Below are 21,074 nucleotides of genomic sequence, written 5' to 3'. Positions count from 1 at the left end.
TTTTAAAACAAAACGTGAATCTGCAACAAAGACTGTATATAACCTGCAAAAGTTAACTTATTATTTAGCCCTTTCTGCAAAAGTTTATCTAACTCCTGAATTGCAGTAATCCTGTTAAGAGATGATCATGGCTTGGACCAGGGTTGTAGCAATGGAGAAGTTGAAAAGTATTCAAATTGAAAATATGTTTTGAAATTAAAGTCAACAGAATTTACAGAAGAATTGAATGAGAGGCAGAAGATAAAGGTTAAGGATTACTCAGAGGATTCTTAGTCTGAGTAACTAGAAGAGTGGAATTCCCTTTTACTAGAGGAATAAGACTATGGGGATAAGTAGATTTGGAGAGGAACACTAGGAGTTCAGTTTTGGACATGTTATATTTGAGATGACCTATTTGATAAGATATCCAAGAAAAGAAAATGAATTCAAAAAATCCAGTGGGGACACAGAAATTCAGAATTAAATGATAAGATCATCAAAGAAGTGAGTTTAGATTATAAACATAAATGGTCTGAGGACTGACCCCGGTGACACTGTTGCATAGAAGTTAGGGAATTGGGAAGGAATCAGCAAAAGCTTTCCTGGTGGCTCAGACAGTAAAGAATCCGCCTGCAATGCGGGAGACCCAAGTTAGAACCCTTGGTCGGGAAGATCCCCTGGAAAAAGGAATGGCAACCCACTCCAGTATTCTTGCCTGGAGAATTCCATGGACAGAGGAGCCAGGTGGGCTACAGTTCACAGGGTCACAAAGAGTTGGACACGATTACATCTTCTTTTCTTGCCACTGTTTCAAGAAGGAAGAAGTGATCATCTATGTCTAAATGTACTGAAACATTAAGATGAAGCATTGAATCACTGGATTCAACAAGAGAAATCTTGGTGGAATGATGGAGACAAAAGCCTTACTGCAAAGAGTCAGAGTGAGGAAGGAGATGGAATATAGTCATCTCTTCTAAGACCTTTTATTATAAAGACAATCAAATGGGGGAATACATGGAGTGGGATACAAAGATCAAGAAGCTCTGTAAAGATGGGAGGTATTGTAACATGCTTTTGCAGGCTGAAGTAAATGATCCAGTAGAGTGAAAAACTGATGAGTCACAAAAAAGTAGGGAGGATTGTTGAAGCCATGGCCTCATTTCAAATAGGTGAGTTTATGGGATCTAGTGCACAAGTGGAGCGGTTACCCTCAGCTAGCGCGCTACTTTTGCAGTAAGGGGAAAAAATTATTTTTTTAATTAAAAAAAAAGAAAGAAAGCTTTTTGCACAGTTCTTTTTGAAAGTACAGCTAAATTACTTTCCTAAAAATAAAATATATGACATCTTTAAGAAATCTATTTTTTTAATTCAGTAATTGTGCCATGCTGTTTTCCAAAGATTTATTTTAAATTATGCTCTTTTCATGGGTGGCTAATTTTATCCATGCAGAAGAGTCACTTACCATACTGTTATTGAGATTCTTGTCAACTTTGCAGAATGTGTGTGGTGGACTTTCTCCTTTACTGGGTATAATAATACATATGTCTGTAACAGCCAACGTATTCTGAGTCATGTTTTCAGAGGCTCTTCGGTAAGTGATATAAATTCTTTGTGATGAGGTACTGCCGCTAATATTTGCAGGGCGTCCATAGGGAGTACTCTGGATAATTTCACACCCTTGTTTCAATCTTTCTTTCCAGTCATATAAAACCCTAAAAAATAAATTAGTACACAATTACAAAACACCCTCAAATATTAAAGGTAATATTGTCAGGAATCAAACTGATCCTTAAATGTAGCAAATATTACAACTGTACTGCAAGTTTGAATTGTACAGCCTCATATAAAGTTAAAGAACAACTGTTCTCCCCACTAAAAATTAATAATGTAAAGAAAACACAGATTAACCTCTGTGTTTATTGACATAAACCACAGAATGGCATTTTGCAGAATGTGCCAAGGTATTTTAATAGATAGATGGACAGATAACATAGATAGGTGTATGTATGTATGTCTCTAAAACCAAGCATCTTTAGAAAAAGCAAACTTGTATTTTGACCAAAGTTAAAAAAGTTTTTTAAGGCTTTCAAAACAGAAAATGACCTCAAATCTATCTGTCATCAAAGTATAAGTGAAAGTTTCCCCATTCTCCTTTATGGTAAAGTCATAAGTTTTTAATAATAGGCCAGGCATCCAATTCCTTAAATTTTCTAAATATTATTACATAAAGTACTTGGGAACACAAAGAAAACATCACGCTTGAATAATATTAGTTTATTCCCTCACACAATTCACTAATTTGGACTTTAACACTGTTTTTGACCTTAGCCAAAAAATTAAAAAATTTAAATTAAATGAAAAGTGAAGTGAAAGTGAAAGTCACTCAGTTGTGTCCAACTCTTTGTGACCCCATGGACAGTTCATGGAATTCTCCAGGCCAGAATACTGGAGTGGGTGGCCTTTCCCTTCTCCAGGGGATATTCCCAACCCAGGGATCAAACCCAGCTCTTCTATACTGCAGGTGGATTCTTTACCATCTGAGCCACAAGGGAAGCCCAAGAATAATGGAGTGGGTAGCCTATCCCTTCTCCAATGGATCTTCCCGACCCAGGAATTGAACCAGGGTCTCCTGCATTGCAGGCAAATTCTTTACTAACTGAGCTATCAGGGTAAAAATTTTATGCATTTGCTGTAAAAAATTATTATAGAAGGCAATGTCTCCAACATTAATCAGTATTACCTTTTATAAAATCCCATTATACAAATAAAGTGAAGTGAAAGTCACTCAGTCGTGTCCGACTCTTTGCAACCCCATGGACTGTATGGTCCATGGAATTCTCCAGGCCAGAATACTGGAGTGGGTAGCCTTTCCCTTCTCCAGGGGATCTTTCTGACCCAGGAATCGAACCAGGGTCTACTGCATTGCAGGCAGCTTCTTTACCAACTGAGCTATGAGGGAAAAAAAATTTTGACCTATTTTTGAAATGTAGTGCCAAAAATTGGTCAAATTCTTTCTAATGTAATTTTTAATTTCCTTTTTGTCTCAGCTGTCAGCAAACTTAATATTTTTCTTTTTTTTGACATTCTATTTTGAAAATTTAGAACAAAATTTGATGCTTAATTATAGCAGCTATGTATATCCCAACGTTAGCCTAACTGCTAACTCCTTTTGATCTTGCTTTTTTCTTTTTTTAAACGAAAGTTTTATTAGAGGATAATTGCTTTACAATACTGTGCTGTTTTTTTTAAATCCTAAAAAATGGCATTGTCAACCTATTACATATGGAATGGATAAAAAAACAAAGAACTACTGTATAGTTCTATATACAATATTCTGATATTCTAATACAAGGAACTATATACAATATTCTGAGACCATAATGGAAAAGAATATAAATGTGTATATATATGAATAACTAATCACTTTGTTGTACAGCAGAAATTAACATTATAAATCAACTATACTCACAAAAAAAAAATAAAAAATTTTTAAAAGGTTATTTGTAACAGAGAAGTTAGACATCTGGATTTGAATTCCTACATCCTGGTACCAGCTGTATATCTCAGGTTGTTACTTAACTTCTCTGAGCCTTATAATACTCAGCTATAAAATTTAAAAATTTAACTCATAGGATCTTGGCAGAATTAGATGAGATTACAAGTAGGGTCTCCAAAATAATGCCAGGCACACAAATGCTCAACTGAAATCAAGAGAAGAAAAATACAACACAGAGAGCAATTTTTAAAAAACCACCACTTATCACCTCAAACTCTTAAAAGATACAGGAATATAAGTATATTTGATATATAAGCTACCTATTTTCTTTAATCAGGTATTGTGCTATTGTATATATTGCTTGTTTTGCTGTTTTATATTGCTGGGTAACTTTTCCTATTTAAACTGTAAGCTTTTTAAAGGCAACAGTGATGTCATATCCTCCACAATGACAAACATATGCGGGTAGCCGTAACAGTGGTTAATTTATTCTTTCCAGTTCACGTCCTTCCCTGTTGGAAAATCTTTTCTATGCTTGGAAATTTTCTCATCTTTAATTTAAGCAACTCCAACACCCGAACAAGAATCTGCAAAATTCCCTTCATTTTATCTGCAAGCCAGAATTCAGACAGTGATTAGTGATCATAGGAGCTACTTAACCTAATCTTTTGAAAATACAATCTAACAGTTGGCTTATTTTCCCAAGCCATTTACTAATTATGTAAGCTTCATATGAAGCAATATGGTAGCTGTTCTGAAGCCTACTTAAAATTACAGCAATTGATTCATGAATTAGCACAATAAAGAATGAGTTTAATATAACTTACTGATATCAAACATTAGATAATAGAATTTTAAAAGCAGAAGAAAGTTTCAGGAGCTCTTCCAGTTCATCCAATCTCTACTCAGGCATGAGTAAACTTGACTATTCACTTTCAGACTTAATATATTAGGAGATGGAACTTTTATAGCCCTTTGCTGATATTAGTAGGGACATTGCTATCTTCCTTATTTTTAACCAAAATATTATAAGTTAACCGCATCCTCTTTGGCAACAGAGCCATGGAAAAAAGAAGGCTTAAAACTGTCAGTGACTCAAAAGGTTAAACACAGAATTATTGTATGACCTAGCAATTCCACTTCTAAGTATACATACAAGAGATATGAAAACATACAGCCATACAGAAACTTGTACATTAATACTCCCAAAAGCATCATTCATAATAGCCAAAAAGTGGAAACCACTCACATATCCATTGTCTGCTGAATGCATAAATAAATTGTGGTAGACCCATAAGATGGAATATTATTCAGCCATATAAATGAATAAAGCACAGACACATATTACAACATGGATAAACCTTGAAAACTTTATGCTAAGAGAAAGAATCAGCCACAAGATAATCATATATAGTATGATTCTACTGACATAAAAATCTCCACAATAGGCAAATCCACAGACACACAAAGTTGACTACTGGATTGTCTATAGGGAGAATTAGACAAACTATAATGAATACACACACACAGAAGTCGCTCAGTCGTGTCCGACTCTTTGCGACCCCATGGATTGTAGCCCACCAGGCTCCTCGGTCCATGGGATTTTCCAGGCATGAATACTGGAGTGGATTGCCGTTTCCTTCTCCAGGGGATCTACCTGACCCAGGGATCGAACCTGGGTCTCCAGCATTGTAGGCAGACGCTTTACCGTCTGAACTATCAGGGAAGTCCATCAAAAACACAGAAGAGTAGTAGTAAGTTTCAAAAGGATGTCAGTTGAGATCTTTTACAGATGAAATCTACTTCCTAGAAGTCAACTCGCCAATTACATGCACAGCTGGATATAGGTGGTATTTATTTGTGGGGACATGATAAAAATGTTCTAAAATTTATTGTGGTGATTCAACTCTATAAATAAGACTAAAATTTACTGAATTGTACCATTTAAACGAGTGAATTGGATGGCGTAAACTGTGAATCAGTAAAGCTATTATATAAAAATGAAACTACAAGTTCAATACAACAGCCTAAATAAAGCACTAATTTATCCAGACCCTTGTTTCATGCATACTGACTTAAACTGCCAACTCTAAGGATCATTACAACTGATCCTTAAAAGCCATCTTTTTCTCATATTTTAAAAATAATAAAGTATATGATCAGAATAATACATTGATTTCTGATATTTTTCTGTAAATGTTTTTCAAATTATCTCCCCTATTTTTAATAGAAAGAACTCAGACAAAAGTGCTAGAACAAAGAGACACTGAACAATGGAGAAGGAAATGGCATGCCACTCCAGTACTCTTGCCTGGGAAATCCCATGGATAGAGGAGCCTGGCAGGCTGCAGTACATGGAGTCCCAGTAAGTCAGGCACGACTTACCAGCTAACATTAACACTTTAATGCCCAGGATGGATTTTTTAGCTCCAAGTCACCCTTTGAGGAACTGTCTCATTTTGTACTGCTTTGCGTAAACATAAAGCCAGTATTTTTTAAGACAACAACAAAAAAAGAGACACTGAAAAGATAAAGGAGCACAGGAAAAGAAAACATGATTCTGGATATAAATGTGTCTATTTTTTTAAAGTATTTATTAACAAACGAGTTCAACAGTTAACTTCAAAATCTACAAGGCATATTGTTTGAGTCAATAACAATAATTCTTTAAAAAAATACTTACCCCAGATCCGTAAGTGGAGGCTTATCTCTTCCTCTTCTATAGCAAAGGAAAATCTGCGGCCCCACAAGACTTCCATTATTGAGATCAGCTGACAGTCCCGTTGGGGTAATATCAATACATGTGTAATCCCGTGGCACTTCCTCCCCGAGAGATTTAATAATAACTGAAACATCTGTGATAGGCTCTTTTGGTCTGGCTACTTTATGACAGGCATCATTGAAGTGAATTTCTTCTTCAAGAGGCTTTGAAACATCAGTTAATCCTGCTACAACAAAGTAGTCAGCAACACGAGGCCCCTTATCTTCAATCATCTTCCATTACAGAAGGTACATCTAAAAAGAAAGTAAAAGACCAGTATTCTCCTATAATAAGTCAAGTAAATATAAGTGGTTTGTGTACAAATAAGAATAAAAACTAAAAAAAAGTGTACTACACCTCTGATAAAACACACTGCTGCTGCTGCTAAGACACCTCAGTCGTGTCCGACTCTGTGTGACCCCATAGATGGCAGCCCACCAGGCTGCCCCGTCCCTGGGATTCTCCAGGCAAGAACACTGGAGTGGGTTGCCATTTCCTCCTCCAGTGCATGAAAGTGAAAAATGAAAGTGAAGTTACTCAGTTGTGTCCGACTCTTAGCGGCCCCATGGACTGCAGCCTACCAGGCTCCTCCGTCCATGCGATTTTCCAGGCAAGAGTACTGGAGTGGGGTGCCATTGTATTATACATTTCATTGTCATATGTTAAAAGTATTTTTAAAGAAACTGGACTACATATAGCATTTGGAAAAGACCCTGATGCTGGGAAAGACTGAAGGCAAAGAAGAGGGCAGCAGAGGATGAGATGGTTAGACAGCATCAGTGGCTCAATGGACATGAATTTCAGCAAACTCGGAGATAGTGGAGGAGCCTGGCATGCTGCAGTCCCTGGAGTCACAAAGAATTGGACACGACTTAGCAAATGAACAACAATTTTATTATAAAAGGAATGCATGAATTTCCATTTTGGCAATATGAAAGCTTAGATTACCTAAGTAGCCAACAACAAAAAGACACACACCCTTCTAAATGCATAGTGCTAGTCACTCAGTTGTGTCCGACTCTGCAACCCCATGAATTGTAGCCTGCCAGGCTCCTCCGTCCATGGAATTCTTCAGGCAATAATACTGAACTGGGTTGCCATTCCCTTCTCCAAGGGATCTTCCCAACCCAGGGATCAAACCAGGTCCCCTGCATTGTAGGCAGATTCTTTACCATTGGAGCCACCAGGGAAGCCCTAAATGCATAGACTAGCTTGTAAAAATGTAAGGAAGGACTTCCCTGGTGATGCAGTGGATAAGAATCTGCCTGCCAATGCAGGAGACATGGGTTCAACCCTGGTCTGGGAAAATTCCACATGTCACAGAAAAACTAAGCCTGTGCACCACAACTACTGAGCCTGTGTGCTGCAACTACTGAAGCCCACGCACCCTAGAGCCTGTGCTCTGCAAGAGAAGCCACCACAATGAGAAGCCGGTGCACCTCAACCAAGAGTAGCCCCTGTTCACTGCAACTAGAGAAAGCCTGTGAGCAGCAACGAAGACTCAGTGCAACCGAAAATAAATAAAAATTTTTAAAAATAAAATAAAATATTTTTTAAAATGTAAGGGGAAAACAAATGAACAAAAAAAGGAAAAAAAAAAAAAAATGTCAGGGCAATTCCCAGGGTCCCAAAACAGTAAGGAAACTGAAGGCCAGAATGCAATGTACAAGCTGATATTGGGTGGGAGAATTCTGCTGATCTCCTCAGTAATCAAGGGGCCTGTGTTTTTAAAAGGTATTGCAGGGTCAGGAGACAATGCATTGGGACCACATAAAATAGGGAACTGGAACTGAGACATTTGTATAAAGCCAAGAGCCTCAAAGGACTATATCCTCTGTTAAAGAGTGGATTTTAAAAATCCATTCACTGCTACAGGGAGATAATAAAGTTAGCTTCAATCTGGGCCCTACTTTGAGGGGAGTAAAAAATCTGAGAATGTATTAAAAAAAAGGCCTACTCACACTTGGATTTGAGGTTTGACCTTAAGCCATCTGCATGGCCCCAGGAAGGTCCAAACTAAGTTATTAATAATAACTGTGTTCCCAGGCTAGTGATAATCCTGGGGTAGCAAATGCAAAAAAGTTCTAGAGGGTACCCTCAACACAGGCTTTCCAAAGAGAAAGCCCCACTGAAGATGACCTCCTATTCTAAAATTACAAAACAAAAAAGAAAAATCCACCCTAAATGAGTTTTAGCAGATACAATAAATAAAAGAACTTCAAATAATAAAAGTAGGGCAGTGATTATAACACTATTACATGTTTATAACAAATTCAAAGAAAAAATTACACAAAGTGAAATTCATCATGTATCAATATTCACAAACATTTAACAGCAAAATCTCCTTCAGTTGTTTCAGTTCAGTTGCTCAGTTGTGTCCGACTCTTTGCAACCTCATGAATCACAGTACGCCAGGCCTCCCTGTCCATCAGTTGTTTAGTATCCCTTAAATCTTATTTGTTTCTTGAATGAAAAGATACCCCCTCTGTCAGTACTGTCATTGCTAATATAACAATTATAGGAAAAACAGTTTAAACTAAAACAGAAATTTCCCAACATGTGTCTCATGTTAGACTTAGTTTCAATAAATGCAAAGAAAGGACTTTATGGGCAAATAAATTAGATATATACACTATATGCCTCTTTTGTGTATTTATAATATATATGTAAAAATATTAAAAGATGTCAATACCAAAATCAGGTTGATTATATTCTTTGCAGCCAAAGATGGAGAAGCTCTATACAGTCAGCAAAAACAAGACCAGAAGCTGACTGTGGCTCAGATCATGAACTCCTTATTTGCAAAATTCAGACTTAAATTGAAGAAAGTAGGGAAAACCACTAGACCATTCAGGTATGATCTAAATCAAATCCCTTAGAATTATACATTGGAAGGAACAAAGAGATTCAAGGGATTAGATCTGATAGACAGAGTGCCTGAAGAACTATGGATGGAGGTTAGTGACACTGTACAGGAGGCTGTGATCAAGACCATCCCCACTAAAAAGAAATGCAAAAAGGCAAAATGGTTGTCTGAGGAGGCCTTACAAATAGCTGAGAAAAGAAGAGAAGCTAAAGGCAGAGGAGAAAAGGAAAGATATACCCATTTGAATGCAGAGTTCCAAAGAATAGCAAGGAGAGATAAGAAAGCCTCCCTCAGCGATCAATGCAAAAAAATAGAGGAAAACAACAGAATGGGAAACTAGAGATCTCTTCAAGAAAATCAGAGATACCAAGGGGACATTTCATGCAAAGATGGACACAATAAAGGATAGAAATGATATGGACCTAACAGAAGCAGAAGATATTAAGAAAAGGTGGCAAGAATACATAGCAGAACTGTACAAAAAAGATCTTAATGACCCAGATAACCATGATGGTGTGATCACTCTCCTAGAGCCAGACATCCTGGAATGCGAAGTCAAGTGAGCCTTAGGAAGAACCACTATGAACAAAGCTAGTAGAGGTGCTGGCATTCCAGTTGAGCTATTTCAAATCCTAAAAGATGATGCTGTTAAAGTGCTGCACTCAATATGCCAGCAAATTTGGAAAACTTAGCAGTGGCCACGGGACTGAAAAAGGTGAGTTTTCATCCTAATCCCAAATAAAGGCAATGCCAAAGAATGCTCAAACTACCACACAATTGCACTGATCTCACACACTAGCAAAGTAATGCTCAAAATTCTCCAGGCCTTCAAAAGTACATGAACCATGAACGTCCAGATGTTCAAGTTGGATTTAGAAAAGGCAGAGGAACGAGAGATCGAATTGCCAGCATACACTGGATTATTGAAAAAGCAAGAGAGTTCCAGAAAAACATCTATCTCTGCTTTACTGACTATGCCAAAGCCTTTGACTGTGTGGATCACAACACGCTGTGGAAAATTCTGAAAGAGATGGGAATACCAGACCACCTGACCTGCCTCCTAAGAAATTTGTATGCAGGTCAGGAAGCAACAGTTAGAACTGGACATGGGACAACAGACTGGTTCCAAATCGAGATAGGAGTACGTCAAGGCTGCTTTGTCACTCTGCTTATTTAACTTATATGCAGAGTATATCATGCAAAATGACAGGCTGGATGAAGCATAACCTGGAGTCAAGATTGCCGGGAGAATTATCAATAACCTCAGATATGCAGATGACACCACCCTTATGGGAGAAAGCAAAGAACTAAAGAGCCTCTTGATGAAAGTGAAAGAGGAGAGTGAAAAAGTTGGCTTAAAACTCAACATTCAGAAAATGAAGATCATGGCATCTGGTCCCATCACTTCATGGCAAATAAACAGTGACAGACTTTAATTTTGGGGGCTCCACAATCACTGCAGATGGTGACTGCAGCCATGAAATTAAAAGACACTTGCTCCTTGGAAGAAAAGCTATGACCAACCTAGACAGCGTATTAAAAAGCAGATATTACTTTGCCACCAAAGGTCCATCTAATCAAAGCTATGGTTTTTCCAGGAGTCATGTATGGATGTGAGAGCTGGACTATAAAGAATGCTGAGCACAGAAGAACTGATGCTTTTGAACTGTGGTGTTGGAGAAGTCTTGAGAGTCCCTTGGATTCCTATGAGATTCAACCAGTCCATTGTAAAGGAAATCAGTCCTGAATATTCATTGGAAGGACTGATTGCTGAAGCTGAAACTCCAATACTTTGGCCACCTGATGCAAAGAACTGACTCATTTGAAAAGATCCTGATGCTGGAAAAGATTGAAGGCAGGAGGGGAAGGGGATGACAGAGGATGAGACGGTTGGATGGCATCACCAACCTGATGGACATGAGTTTGAGCATGTACCAGGAATTGGTGATAGGGAGGCATGGCATGCTGCAGTCCATGGGGTCGCAAAGAGTCAGACATGACTGAGTGACTGAACTGAACTGAAAAATATTAAATCCTCAGAAATTCTCTGATATACGTACCTGATTTATTTTGCTTTTATCCACAATTTCCCAAGTCTATTTGAACAATGAACCCTATTTTCCAACTTAAACACTAGGAGAAAGTAAATAATCTTTTTTGTATACTATAAAATACCTAAGGGCAACAAATTTTCACATATTTGTGTATAAGTTATTACCACTTTCATCATAATCCCAAAACTCATTTAATTTTTTATATGGCTAATGTCAGGGTTTTCAGTATTCATGTCACATATTTTAGAATTTATATCCATTGCTCAAATGTTCTCTGTAAATATTCTCACCATTTGCTTAGATAACATGCCTAAAGAAGGATCAAATGTCCCTACTTGTTTTATTTAGGTATATATGGCTCCTGTGTAGCAATTTCCTAACATGTAAGATTTCTACACAAAAGAGCTTAAACTTTCAGAAGTCTCTCCCAGACTGACAGTGAAGAGAAAGTAATAACCTGTTCTCCTGACAAAACTCTGTTAAACACTATTACAGGTGTTCACCTGCCTATTACAGGTGTTGACAAAAAAAAAAGCCAACAACACACACAGCTCTCCATTTTTTTTAAGGTAGGAAAACAAAAACAGTTTTTTAAAGCACTTTTGTATTAAACTTTTTTCATTAAATAGTCTTTGAAAATAATTCTTTAATGGCTATATTTTAATAAGCATAACATTATTGACCTGTTTCCTTACTGTTGATCATTTACTGTATCTACTTATTTTGCTAATATTTTAAAATGCTAAGATAAATAACTTTGAACATAAACCTCTGGCTACAACTCTTATCATTTCTTCAGGATAAATTTATTAAAGTAGAATTTGGGGTCAAATAGACACATACACTTACAGCTTCTGTAAGTGTTCATTTGCTTTTATGTGGGCATGAATTTTAAATTAAAAGCTCTTGACAGGCACGAGTCTTAAAGAGTACCTTAGTAGAGCACTTTCCTTTCATCATAATGAAGAGATTAAATATTCTTTTTCCTAAACTCTAACTTCACATTGTTTAAACTAAAGTATACATTTACTATTACATACTATAAAGTTTTATGTCTTGCTATGCAGAAAGAAGGGAAAGAGAATGGAAACAGCACTATGATGAAAACATATATATATATTTAATAGGTTCTTCTGCAAGCTACTACCTTAGCCATTGGAAATAAACAGCTATTATACTATTAAGCAGATATTTGGGAAAAATTATATGAAAATCTTGTTTTTGTTACATCTTCCTGGCTCACAAATTTTAATAATTTGATTTGACTCACAACTGAATATGGTAAATAACTACTAAAAGGGAACATGTCAAAAGTTCTTCATCAACACATATAAGAGTCATCAGGAAGTTCCCTTGTGGTCTGGAGGCTAAGACTTGGAGCTCCCAATGCAAGGGCCTCGGTTTATTTAGTCCCTGCTTGGAGAGCGGAATCCCACACGCTGCAGCTAAAGGATTTGCACGCCACAACGAAGAGCAAAGATCTAGATGCCACATTTAGGACCTGGTGCAGCTCAATAATTTTTTTTTTTTAATAGAGCAATCAATTTTAAAGTGGTGATAAAATCCTCTTTTATTAACAGAATAGTAAATTATATATCACTTCAGTTATCTTGCCTTTTATTCCATTTATTCATTTAGGTGTGGAGAGTGGTAAGGAAAGTAGGCAAAATATTTGAAGGCATTCTCTAATGACAAAGTATATAATAAAGTCAAGAGCATCGCTGGCAACATCCCATATGACTTCTAGATCTCAATGTTCTTTAATTTGCTCAAGAAGAGTTTATAATACTGAAAATCCACCTCTACTTTTTATTTCAAATCAACTGTTTATAAAGTAAGTTTGAGGTTTAGAAACTAGGGTTTATATACTGTTACAAATTACAAGGCAAAGAAAATAATGAAAATCTTTAACTCAGGGTAGTTATTTCCTAACAGTTTCAATAAATCATGAAACTTCCATTGGAATGTGAAATTTACAATCCTCATAGAAAATAATAAACATATATTAAGACAAAATGCCTTATGTTGGTAAGAGCCAACAAAAGTTACTTGGAAAGAACATTTAAGGAAAGCATTCGTAGTCATGTTCAAAACTTGGACTCTCAGTGTAGAACATCAGAGCAAAACCCCTAAACAATTAGGAGGTAAATTTTTCTTTTTTATTGTTTTTGGAGGTAAACTTTTTCAAATTTATTTTGGAAACTGGGGGCCACGCAAAATAAGTATTTGATCCAATAGTTCTCTACGTAATCACAGTAATGTAAACCCATGAAACAACTTTACTAAAACTCGAGTAACAATATCACATAATTAAAGTTATTGTTTTAATTCTTCTTTGTTCAACATGATACAGATAACTTAAAGAATTAGTTCATAATATGTTTACAGACATCTTTTTTAAATTTCACATCCCTACTTGGTGTGTTTAATTTCAAATTACATCTATTTTCTTTGAGATTAGAAAACAAGAAGGATGTGCTCTCTATTCCTAAAAGGTTCATGAGAACAAAATTGAGAAATCATTACAAGAAAGCTCTTGCCCATTCAGCAACTAATGGAGACTGACTTGCTTTTCTCCCTTTCAATCTCTGCCCAATCAATTCAGATTATTTTTTATTTCTACTGTCACTCCATTATGTCAAGTAGTAAAGCATTTGCTATCTAGGCTAACTCTAAGGACAAGAAAAGGCAAGAGTGGAAATCAGAGGCAACATTTTAAAGATATATGAAAAACAAAAATATGAGAACATAAATTTTGCAAAATTACAGACTTACTGAGTTGGTAAAAGGAGCAAAGTCTTTCAGATAGGGCCTCATATAGACATAAACTCAAGATTATACATGAAAATGGCTGATAACACAATGGACCAGCTCAACGGCCTCTCACTCCAGTTCACTTAAATAAGCTGGAAGAAATTTTATTTTTAAAAAAGATAAATTTTTTTTAAAAAAATTTAAATTTTTCGTATTTTTCAAATTTAAAATTTTTTTAAAAAATTAAGAAAAAACACTGTAATTTCACAGTTAAAAGCCTAACCAAGCTCATCTTTTCTTACATTATCAAAACTGGAGACTCTCATTCCCATCTTTTTCTAAACTTCATCTCTCATTGTTCTTCCAGCCAAGGTAATCTATCTGCTGTCCTGCAAGTACACCTTTGCTCTTTTCCTTTGATGATACTCTATTACCTTTTTCTAGTTAATATATGTTCATCTTATTTTTCAAAACAATTTAAACATATGTGGATTTTCATTTAAACTTTATGAATTGTACAAAACAGAAGAAAAAGAAATTCAATAATTCCATTCACAATAATAAATCTGGTTTATATTTAACTAAGTTTCCTAGTTTTCTTTTGAGCATAGAAACATCTTTCTAATCTTCATCTCCCTCTCGGTCACTAAATCGCATCTGACTCTTTGCAACCTTATTGACTATAGCCCAGCAGGCTTCTCTGTCCATGGGATTTCCCAGGCAAGAATACTGGAGTGGGTTGCCATGTCCTTCTTCATGGAATCTTCCCCAACCAGAGACTGAACCCATGTCTCCTGCATTGCAGGTGGATTCTTTACCTGCTGAGCCATCCGGAAGCCCTCATGCACAGTTATAATACAGAAGTATTTTTATTTTACTTATTTAATAAGTATTAGTTGGCTATAATCTTCATAATTATATTAAATGACCACATAATACTCCATTAAATAGAAATAGACACTATAATCAGTACCCAATACTTCCTCTCCCTGCTAGTGCCCAAGGTATGGTAGGCAGGTGCTTAAAAAAATTTAAGTGAATAAATAGTTCACTTTCAGACTTCCTCAAGTATATAAACTTCCTAAATGTAATGTCTTTTTTCTATAATCCACAATCAATTTTCTGAACCTCGATTACCTTAAATACTATAGCTATTGAATGTAGGATAAACACAGATAAACTAGATTTGAGTCTAACTTATCAGGGACTTGGGCAAAAGTAAAAATTTATTGAATTGATTCATTCATCCAATGAATTTTTTATAAATAGTTTTTAAAATCTAACACTATTCTAAATGTTGATGACAGTGTTGATGAAAGCTAGCGTATGCCTTCTTGCTTAGCTTTATCTTTCCATATCTCTCTATTCTTTTATTCCACTTCTAGTCATCTTTTCTCCTACCACATTTCCAGATTTCAGTGGCCTGCCTTCACCCTGCCCGAAGTTTTTCTACCAGTTTCTCCCTAAGGCCCCAAGGAGAGAAGTGACTGCTACTTTGTTTTCCCTTTCCCCCAGCTCCCTGAAAACTGGCACAAGCTGCTTAGAATGCTTAGGCATTCTAGGGAGATTTTGAAAGGAAAAAAAAATCTTATTTGTATACCATAATTAACAGGTTTACTTTTTTAAAAAAAAGGTTTAACCCACCCAAGCCAACTGACTTTTAAAAGTAAATTTTAGTAACAAAAAGTGTTGGAGTATGTGGGGCAAAGTTCTTAAGCAAGGGGGGAGCTTATTTGTCTTCTAGACTACTTTGAAACCACTTCCCCTCTCAATACCTATTCCCAAGAAAACACCAATAGTAAAAAAAAAAAAAACACAATATGTAATTTGGCAGCTCCCTTTTGAAAGATTACCAATACTTAATTTATATTAAAAAAAAAGTTAGGATAAGGATAATAGACATTTAAAGGGGAAGAGATCTTTTCATTAGTGATAGTCTTAATCCTTACTTTAGAGCCAAAGAAACTGAAGCACAAAAGGTAGCTTACTTAAGGATACCTAGTTAGCGGTAGAGCCTGGGCAAGCACTCACGTCCCTTCATCTAGAATTCTTTACACTTGGAGATGCTATTTCTAAGATGTTTCTAATAAACAGTGTTGAATTAATACTGACCCAGGGCACACCTGAAACATCTTTTTTTAACAAGTTATTTCATGTCACTTGTTACTTAAAATCATTACCTGGTGAATATAGGCCAAATTCTTGTTAAGAGATCTGATAAATTAACATTTCACTGTGTTTATATAGCAAACAGTTAATAAAAATAAATATAAATGTAAAAAAAACAAAAACAAACTACTTACACATTACTGAAAGTCTCTCTGAAAATGATGCCAGATCTCAATTTGTGAATTCTGCAAGCCTCAGAGTTTGAGAAATACTGTATTAAAAAGAGTAAGAATTGAGCTCAAATTAATTCCAATCAAGTGTTTTCCCCTAAGATGCCTGTGTATATTTAAAAGTTCTGTTAATAACAATAATTTGCAAACAAAAAGATTGCATGTATTGTTTTCATATGGTTAAGCAATTTTCATATACCAGCTCTTTCAGAAAACACATTTCAGTCAAGAACAACACTTAAAAAATAGATAAAGGGGACAAAGAGAGAAAACAAAACAAAAAAATAAGGGCACAAAAGAGTAAATGTGTACAGAAACAAGAAGAAAGAAAAACATGTCAATTTCTGAGACATTATGTATAGTATCTCATTCCTAGAAGAAAAATATAGGCACAAGCACAAGAGGAAGAAACCATAGTTTTAACTAATACTGAATATCTAATAATAACAGGGAAATAGCAGCAGCAGCAGACACCAGACTGACCTAACTTGGTGGATCTTTGGTGCCTGTCTGGGAAATGGGAGAGATGTGGGTAAAGGGCTAAAATCAATTAAAGTGATTAAAGTGTCTTAGGATGGAAAAGTGGATAAAAAGAATGAATGCAAAATAACATTAAGTACAATCTTGCTACATTTTGGACTGCTAAAAATGATCGAGATAGATATTTATGTTTGAAAAAGTAGGACGCCACTCCACCTCAGATTCACTGAGTATCTTCAGTCAGTAAATATAGAGTGGTGGCTCAGATGGTAAAGAATCTGCCTGCAATGCAGGAGACCTGGGTTTAATCCCTGGATTGGAAAGATCCCCTGGAGGAGGGCATGGCAACCCACTCCAGTATTCCTGCCTGGAGAATCCCCATGGACAGAGGAGCCTGGCGGGCTATATCCAAGGGGTTGCAAAGAGTCAGACACGACTGAGAGGCTAAGTACACATCTATTTTTCAAATAATTCTAAAATCAAAACCAATACAATTTTGTAAAGTAATTAGCCTCTAATTGAAATAAATTAAAAAAAGAAAAATCCAGTAATGATAAAAAATAAATAAATAAAATCTTATCGTGGACAGGCAGCAAAGAAACAATGTAAATACAGATCTGCTGAAACAATTTTTAAATTCAGCATCAGATTATCACAAAAATGTTCTAGCTGAAATACTCAATGTATATGAAAAATACTGGAAAAATCTGAAAACTGCACCTATTTTATTGGTAGAATATCAGGCTTGTTTGACGCAATTATAAATTATGAATGTAGTATATAATCAATTCCAAACAAATTTTCTGCACACTGAGTTTCCTTATATAGTAAGAACATTTTATGACAATGACTTCCAAGTACCTATGCTCCACTAAATATTTGTTAGTAAAAAAACAAAGCATTTTCTTTAGTGTTGAAATTTTCAGATTAATTTACAGCAGCATTCACAATATGAAATGTTTCCTCTTTGACAGAAGAAATTTCTAAAACTGTTACTTTGATTCCATGAACTGTATGAAAAAACGGACCCATTATTAGAATTACCTGGTTTCCCATTACACAGAAAGTGAGACTGATGTGAAACTGGCATCATTTAAGTGTTTACAAAGTTCTTCTGTTAATGGAGACAACACATCACCACTATTGCTTCACTTTCTGTACATGCATAAGAAAACTTGCAACAAAAAATGCATAAAATCTATTTAGTAAAGCATCCTTTGAAGTAAATGGAAAGTCATGCTCCTCAAAGTGCTTCCAGCAGCTACATATGTTCAATTATCTTTCAGCACATACTTCTTTAAATTGCTGTTATTTTTAATTGAACTTTTCATTCTGAAATAATTTTACATTTACATTCAGTTGAAAAAAAACAATGGAGATCTGGTATAATTTTTACCCAGTTTCTCCCAATGGCAAAATCTTGAAAAATCATAGTATAATCATAGTGGGGATACTGAATGATGCAATTCTATCTTATTCTGATATTCCCAATTTTACTTGTATTCGTGTGTGTATATGTGTGTATTTAGTTCTATACAATTTTATTAAATGTGCAGCTTCATGTACTTATCACCCAACTCAAGATACAGAACAGTTCCATCCCAAGGATCCTTAGTGTTGCCCTTTTATAAGTATGCCCACTTCCCTCCTGCCCTCCCCACACTGTCCATATATCAGTGGAGTGGTATATTTTTACCAGAGAGCATACAGGGCCAATGAAAGGAAAAGAAAGTCTCTAAAGCAATAACCCCTTACAAAATAGGTGGAGAAACAAACCAGAGAAAAAAGCATATACATGTGCAAAGACTTACTGGTCACATTCACTCAGCCATCTGGAACATTACATTTGAATATAATTATGCAAGCATAAATGCACAGGCATATACATACACGCAAAGATAGAAACAGAGAGTGATCATCTACTAAGTCACAGTGACAGTCAATCTCCTTGATACTGAGGTAAATTTTCCTATCATGAATAAAATCCAGACTAGAATCAAGTGCACAAATAATGCTACAGAATGACTGGGGCCTCCCAGGTGGCTCAGTGGTAAAGAATCTGCCTGCTAATACAGGAGACATGGGTTCGATTCCTGAGTCAGGAAGATACTCTGGAGGAGGACATGCCAACCCACTGCAGTATCCTAGCCTGGAGGATCCCATAGACAGAGGACCCTGGTGGGCTACAGTCCACAGGGTCACAAAAAGTCAGACACCATTGATCAACTGAGCACCTGAGCATGAGAATGCACAGAACGACTGCAACGGGGATTCCTAGATGTATAAGAAAATGTTTTAAAAAAGAGTTTTTACTGTGTTCAGGGGTAAACCTGCCACCCCCCCCACACCTGCCCAGAAATCAGATTTGAACTAAAGTAGCAGGGACTTCCTCAGTGATCCAGTGGTGAAGACTTTCTGCTCCTAATGCAGGCGGCACAGGTTTGATTCCTGGTTGGGAAACTTAAGATCTCACATTTCATGTGGCATAGCCACACACACACACACACACACACAAGACTGTAAAACTAATGTTTAAAAATAAAGTAGTTGGTATTCCCTTGAGAGTATAAATCTGGTGTGGAAAGAAGAAGAACAGACTGGAAATAACTGAGGGTTAATACGCAGATACCTCTTGTCTCTCCAGACAGACTATAAACAATTCAAAGGCAGAAACTCTGTCTTTTATTTCTTTTGATTCCTCACATAAATTATAGGAGTTATAAATACATGGTAGGTATATAAATATTTATTAAATGAATGAGGTAAGCACAGTAGAGGAAAACTGTGAAGAATAAGACACCACAGAATCATAGGATTTTAGAGCGAGGAGGGTACTTTCAATCCTTTTTATAAATGAAGAAATGGAGGCATAAACGTTAAACAGCTTGCCTAAAGACCATATACATCAGTTTATAACTCAATTCCCATGGCTTTAAATTTGGAGTTCTTCTATTCCATATTTCAATTAAAGAATGACAGAGAAGAAAGTAATTCCTGGGGGAGCCCTGTATATTAATTCATGAATGTGAGCTTTGATGAACCAAAAAAGTTAATAGGTAAGTGAGAGAAGTTAAACTAGATGGGTGGGGTAAGAAATAGAATGAATGACCAAGAATCAGGGAAAAGTGTAAAATAGAAAATGAAAGAAGATAAAGAGATATGGCAAGAAAAGTAACAAAAAAGATGAGTAAAAAAAAAGTGCAGAAATGGGAAGGAGAAAAGTGAGAAATGGTTAAAGAGGTATGAAGAGATGGTATTTGGGGAATTTTTAATACTATTTATATGTTCAAGAATTTTTAAAAATATTTATTTATTTTTGGCTGCATCAGGTCTTAGCTGTTGGCACACAGGATCTTCATGTGGGCTTCTCTCTTGTGATGTGCAGGGTTCTGTAGTTGCAGCTTGTGGGCTTAGCTGCCACACAGCATGTGGGATCTTAGTTCCCCAACCAGGGATCCAACCTACGTCCTCTGCATTGACAGGGGGATTCTTATCCACTGAACCACTAGGGGAGTCCCAAACGTATTTCTTAAATAAGCTTGACGACCATCTCAGGAAACTAAAGTAGGATATTAGGAAAATAATAAGGAATAATGAAGAACCAACTACAAACACTGGGTATTAAAAATAATAAATTTTAAATCAGGTTTAATAATGAAATAAATATAAATACAGTTGAATATTATATTTGATACAATAGAAAAAAATCAATATACTTGAAAGTGAAATCAGTGAACAGATGATGAGAATAAGATATTAAGAAGGCATAAAGCAATTAAAAATATATATTATAAAAGTTTAAAAATATGGAAGTTTTAAAGAATAAGAGGAACTAAACAATAAGAAAATGAATCAACCAATTAAAAAATGGGCAAAAGACCTGAACAGACACTTCACTAAAGACAACATACACGTGGCAAGTAAGCATCTGAAAAGATATTCAACATCATATATCATTAGGAAAATGCAAAGTAAAATAACAATAAAAAATCACCACACTCCTATTAAAATGGCCAAAATCTAGGACACTGACAACACCAAATGATGGCAAGAATGTGGGGCAGCAGAAACTCACTCACCACTGGTGAAAATCGAAGATAAATCATATAGTCACTCTGGGGAACAGTTTGGCAATTTCTTACCAAACTAAGCATACTCTTCCCATATGATCTAGCAACCACACTTGGTACTTACCCAAATGAGTTGAAAACGTGTAAACTCAAAAACCTGTCTGTGATGTGTACAGCAGCTTTATTCGTAACTGCCACAGTTGAAAGGAACTAAAATGTCTTTCAGCAGGTGAATGGATTAATTAACTAGTACATCCAGACAATGGAATATTTTT

General features: G+C 35.8%; 1 protein-coding gene across 6 annotated transcripts in view; it reads right to left on the bottom strand.

Moving 5' to 3' along the window:
- DENND4A (DENN domain containing 4A) overlaps positions 1–21,074 on the bottom strand; it is a 120,285-nt gene that overhangs the window by 77,584 nt on the left and 21,627 nt on the right. For 3 of the 6 annotated variants that reach the window (XM_086322969.1, XM_086322964.1, XM_086322967.1), the window contains exons 2-4: positions 16,214–16,290; positions 6,159–6,490; positions 1,442–1,691 (exon numbers count right to left, since the gene is read on the bottom strand). Coding sequence is in view for 5 of the 6 variants with exons in the window: in XM_086322964.1 (XP_086179090.1) it covers positions 1,442–1,691; positions 6,159–6,469 (561 nt within the window). In the remaining variant the exon portion in view is untranslated. Of the gene's footprint in view, positions 1–1,441; positions 1,692–6,158; positions 6,491–13,931; positions 14,063–16,213; positions 16,291–21,074 lie in introns of all 6 variants that reach the window. The other 3 variants (XM_086322966.1, XM_086322968.1, XM_086322965.1) reach the window with 2 other exon arrangements.

Source organism: Bos grunniens, chromosome 10 (genome assembly GCF_055505025.1).
Source record: "Bos grunniens cultivar Pamir isolate PY7600 chromosome 10, Bosgru_T2T1.0, whole genome shotgun sequence".
Taxonomy (NCBI): domain Eukaryota; kingdom Metazoa; phylum Chordata; class Mammalia; order Artiodactyla; family Bovidae; genus Bos; species Bos grunniens.
Note: the sequence above shows the minus strand (reverse complement) of the source record. Positions and strands in the feature narration are given on the sequence as shown.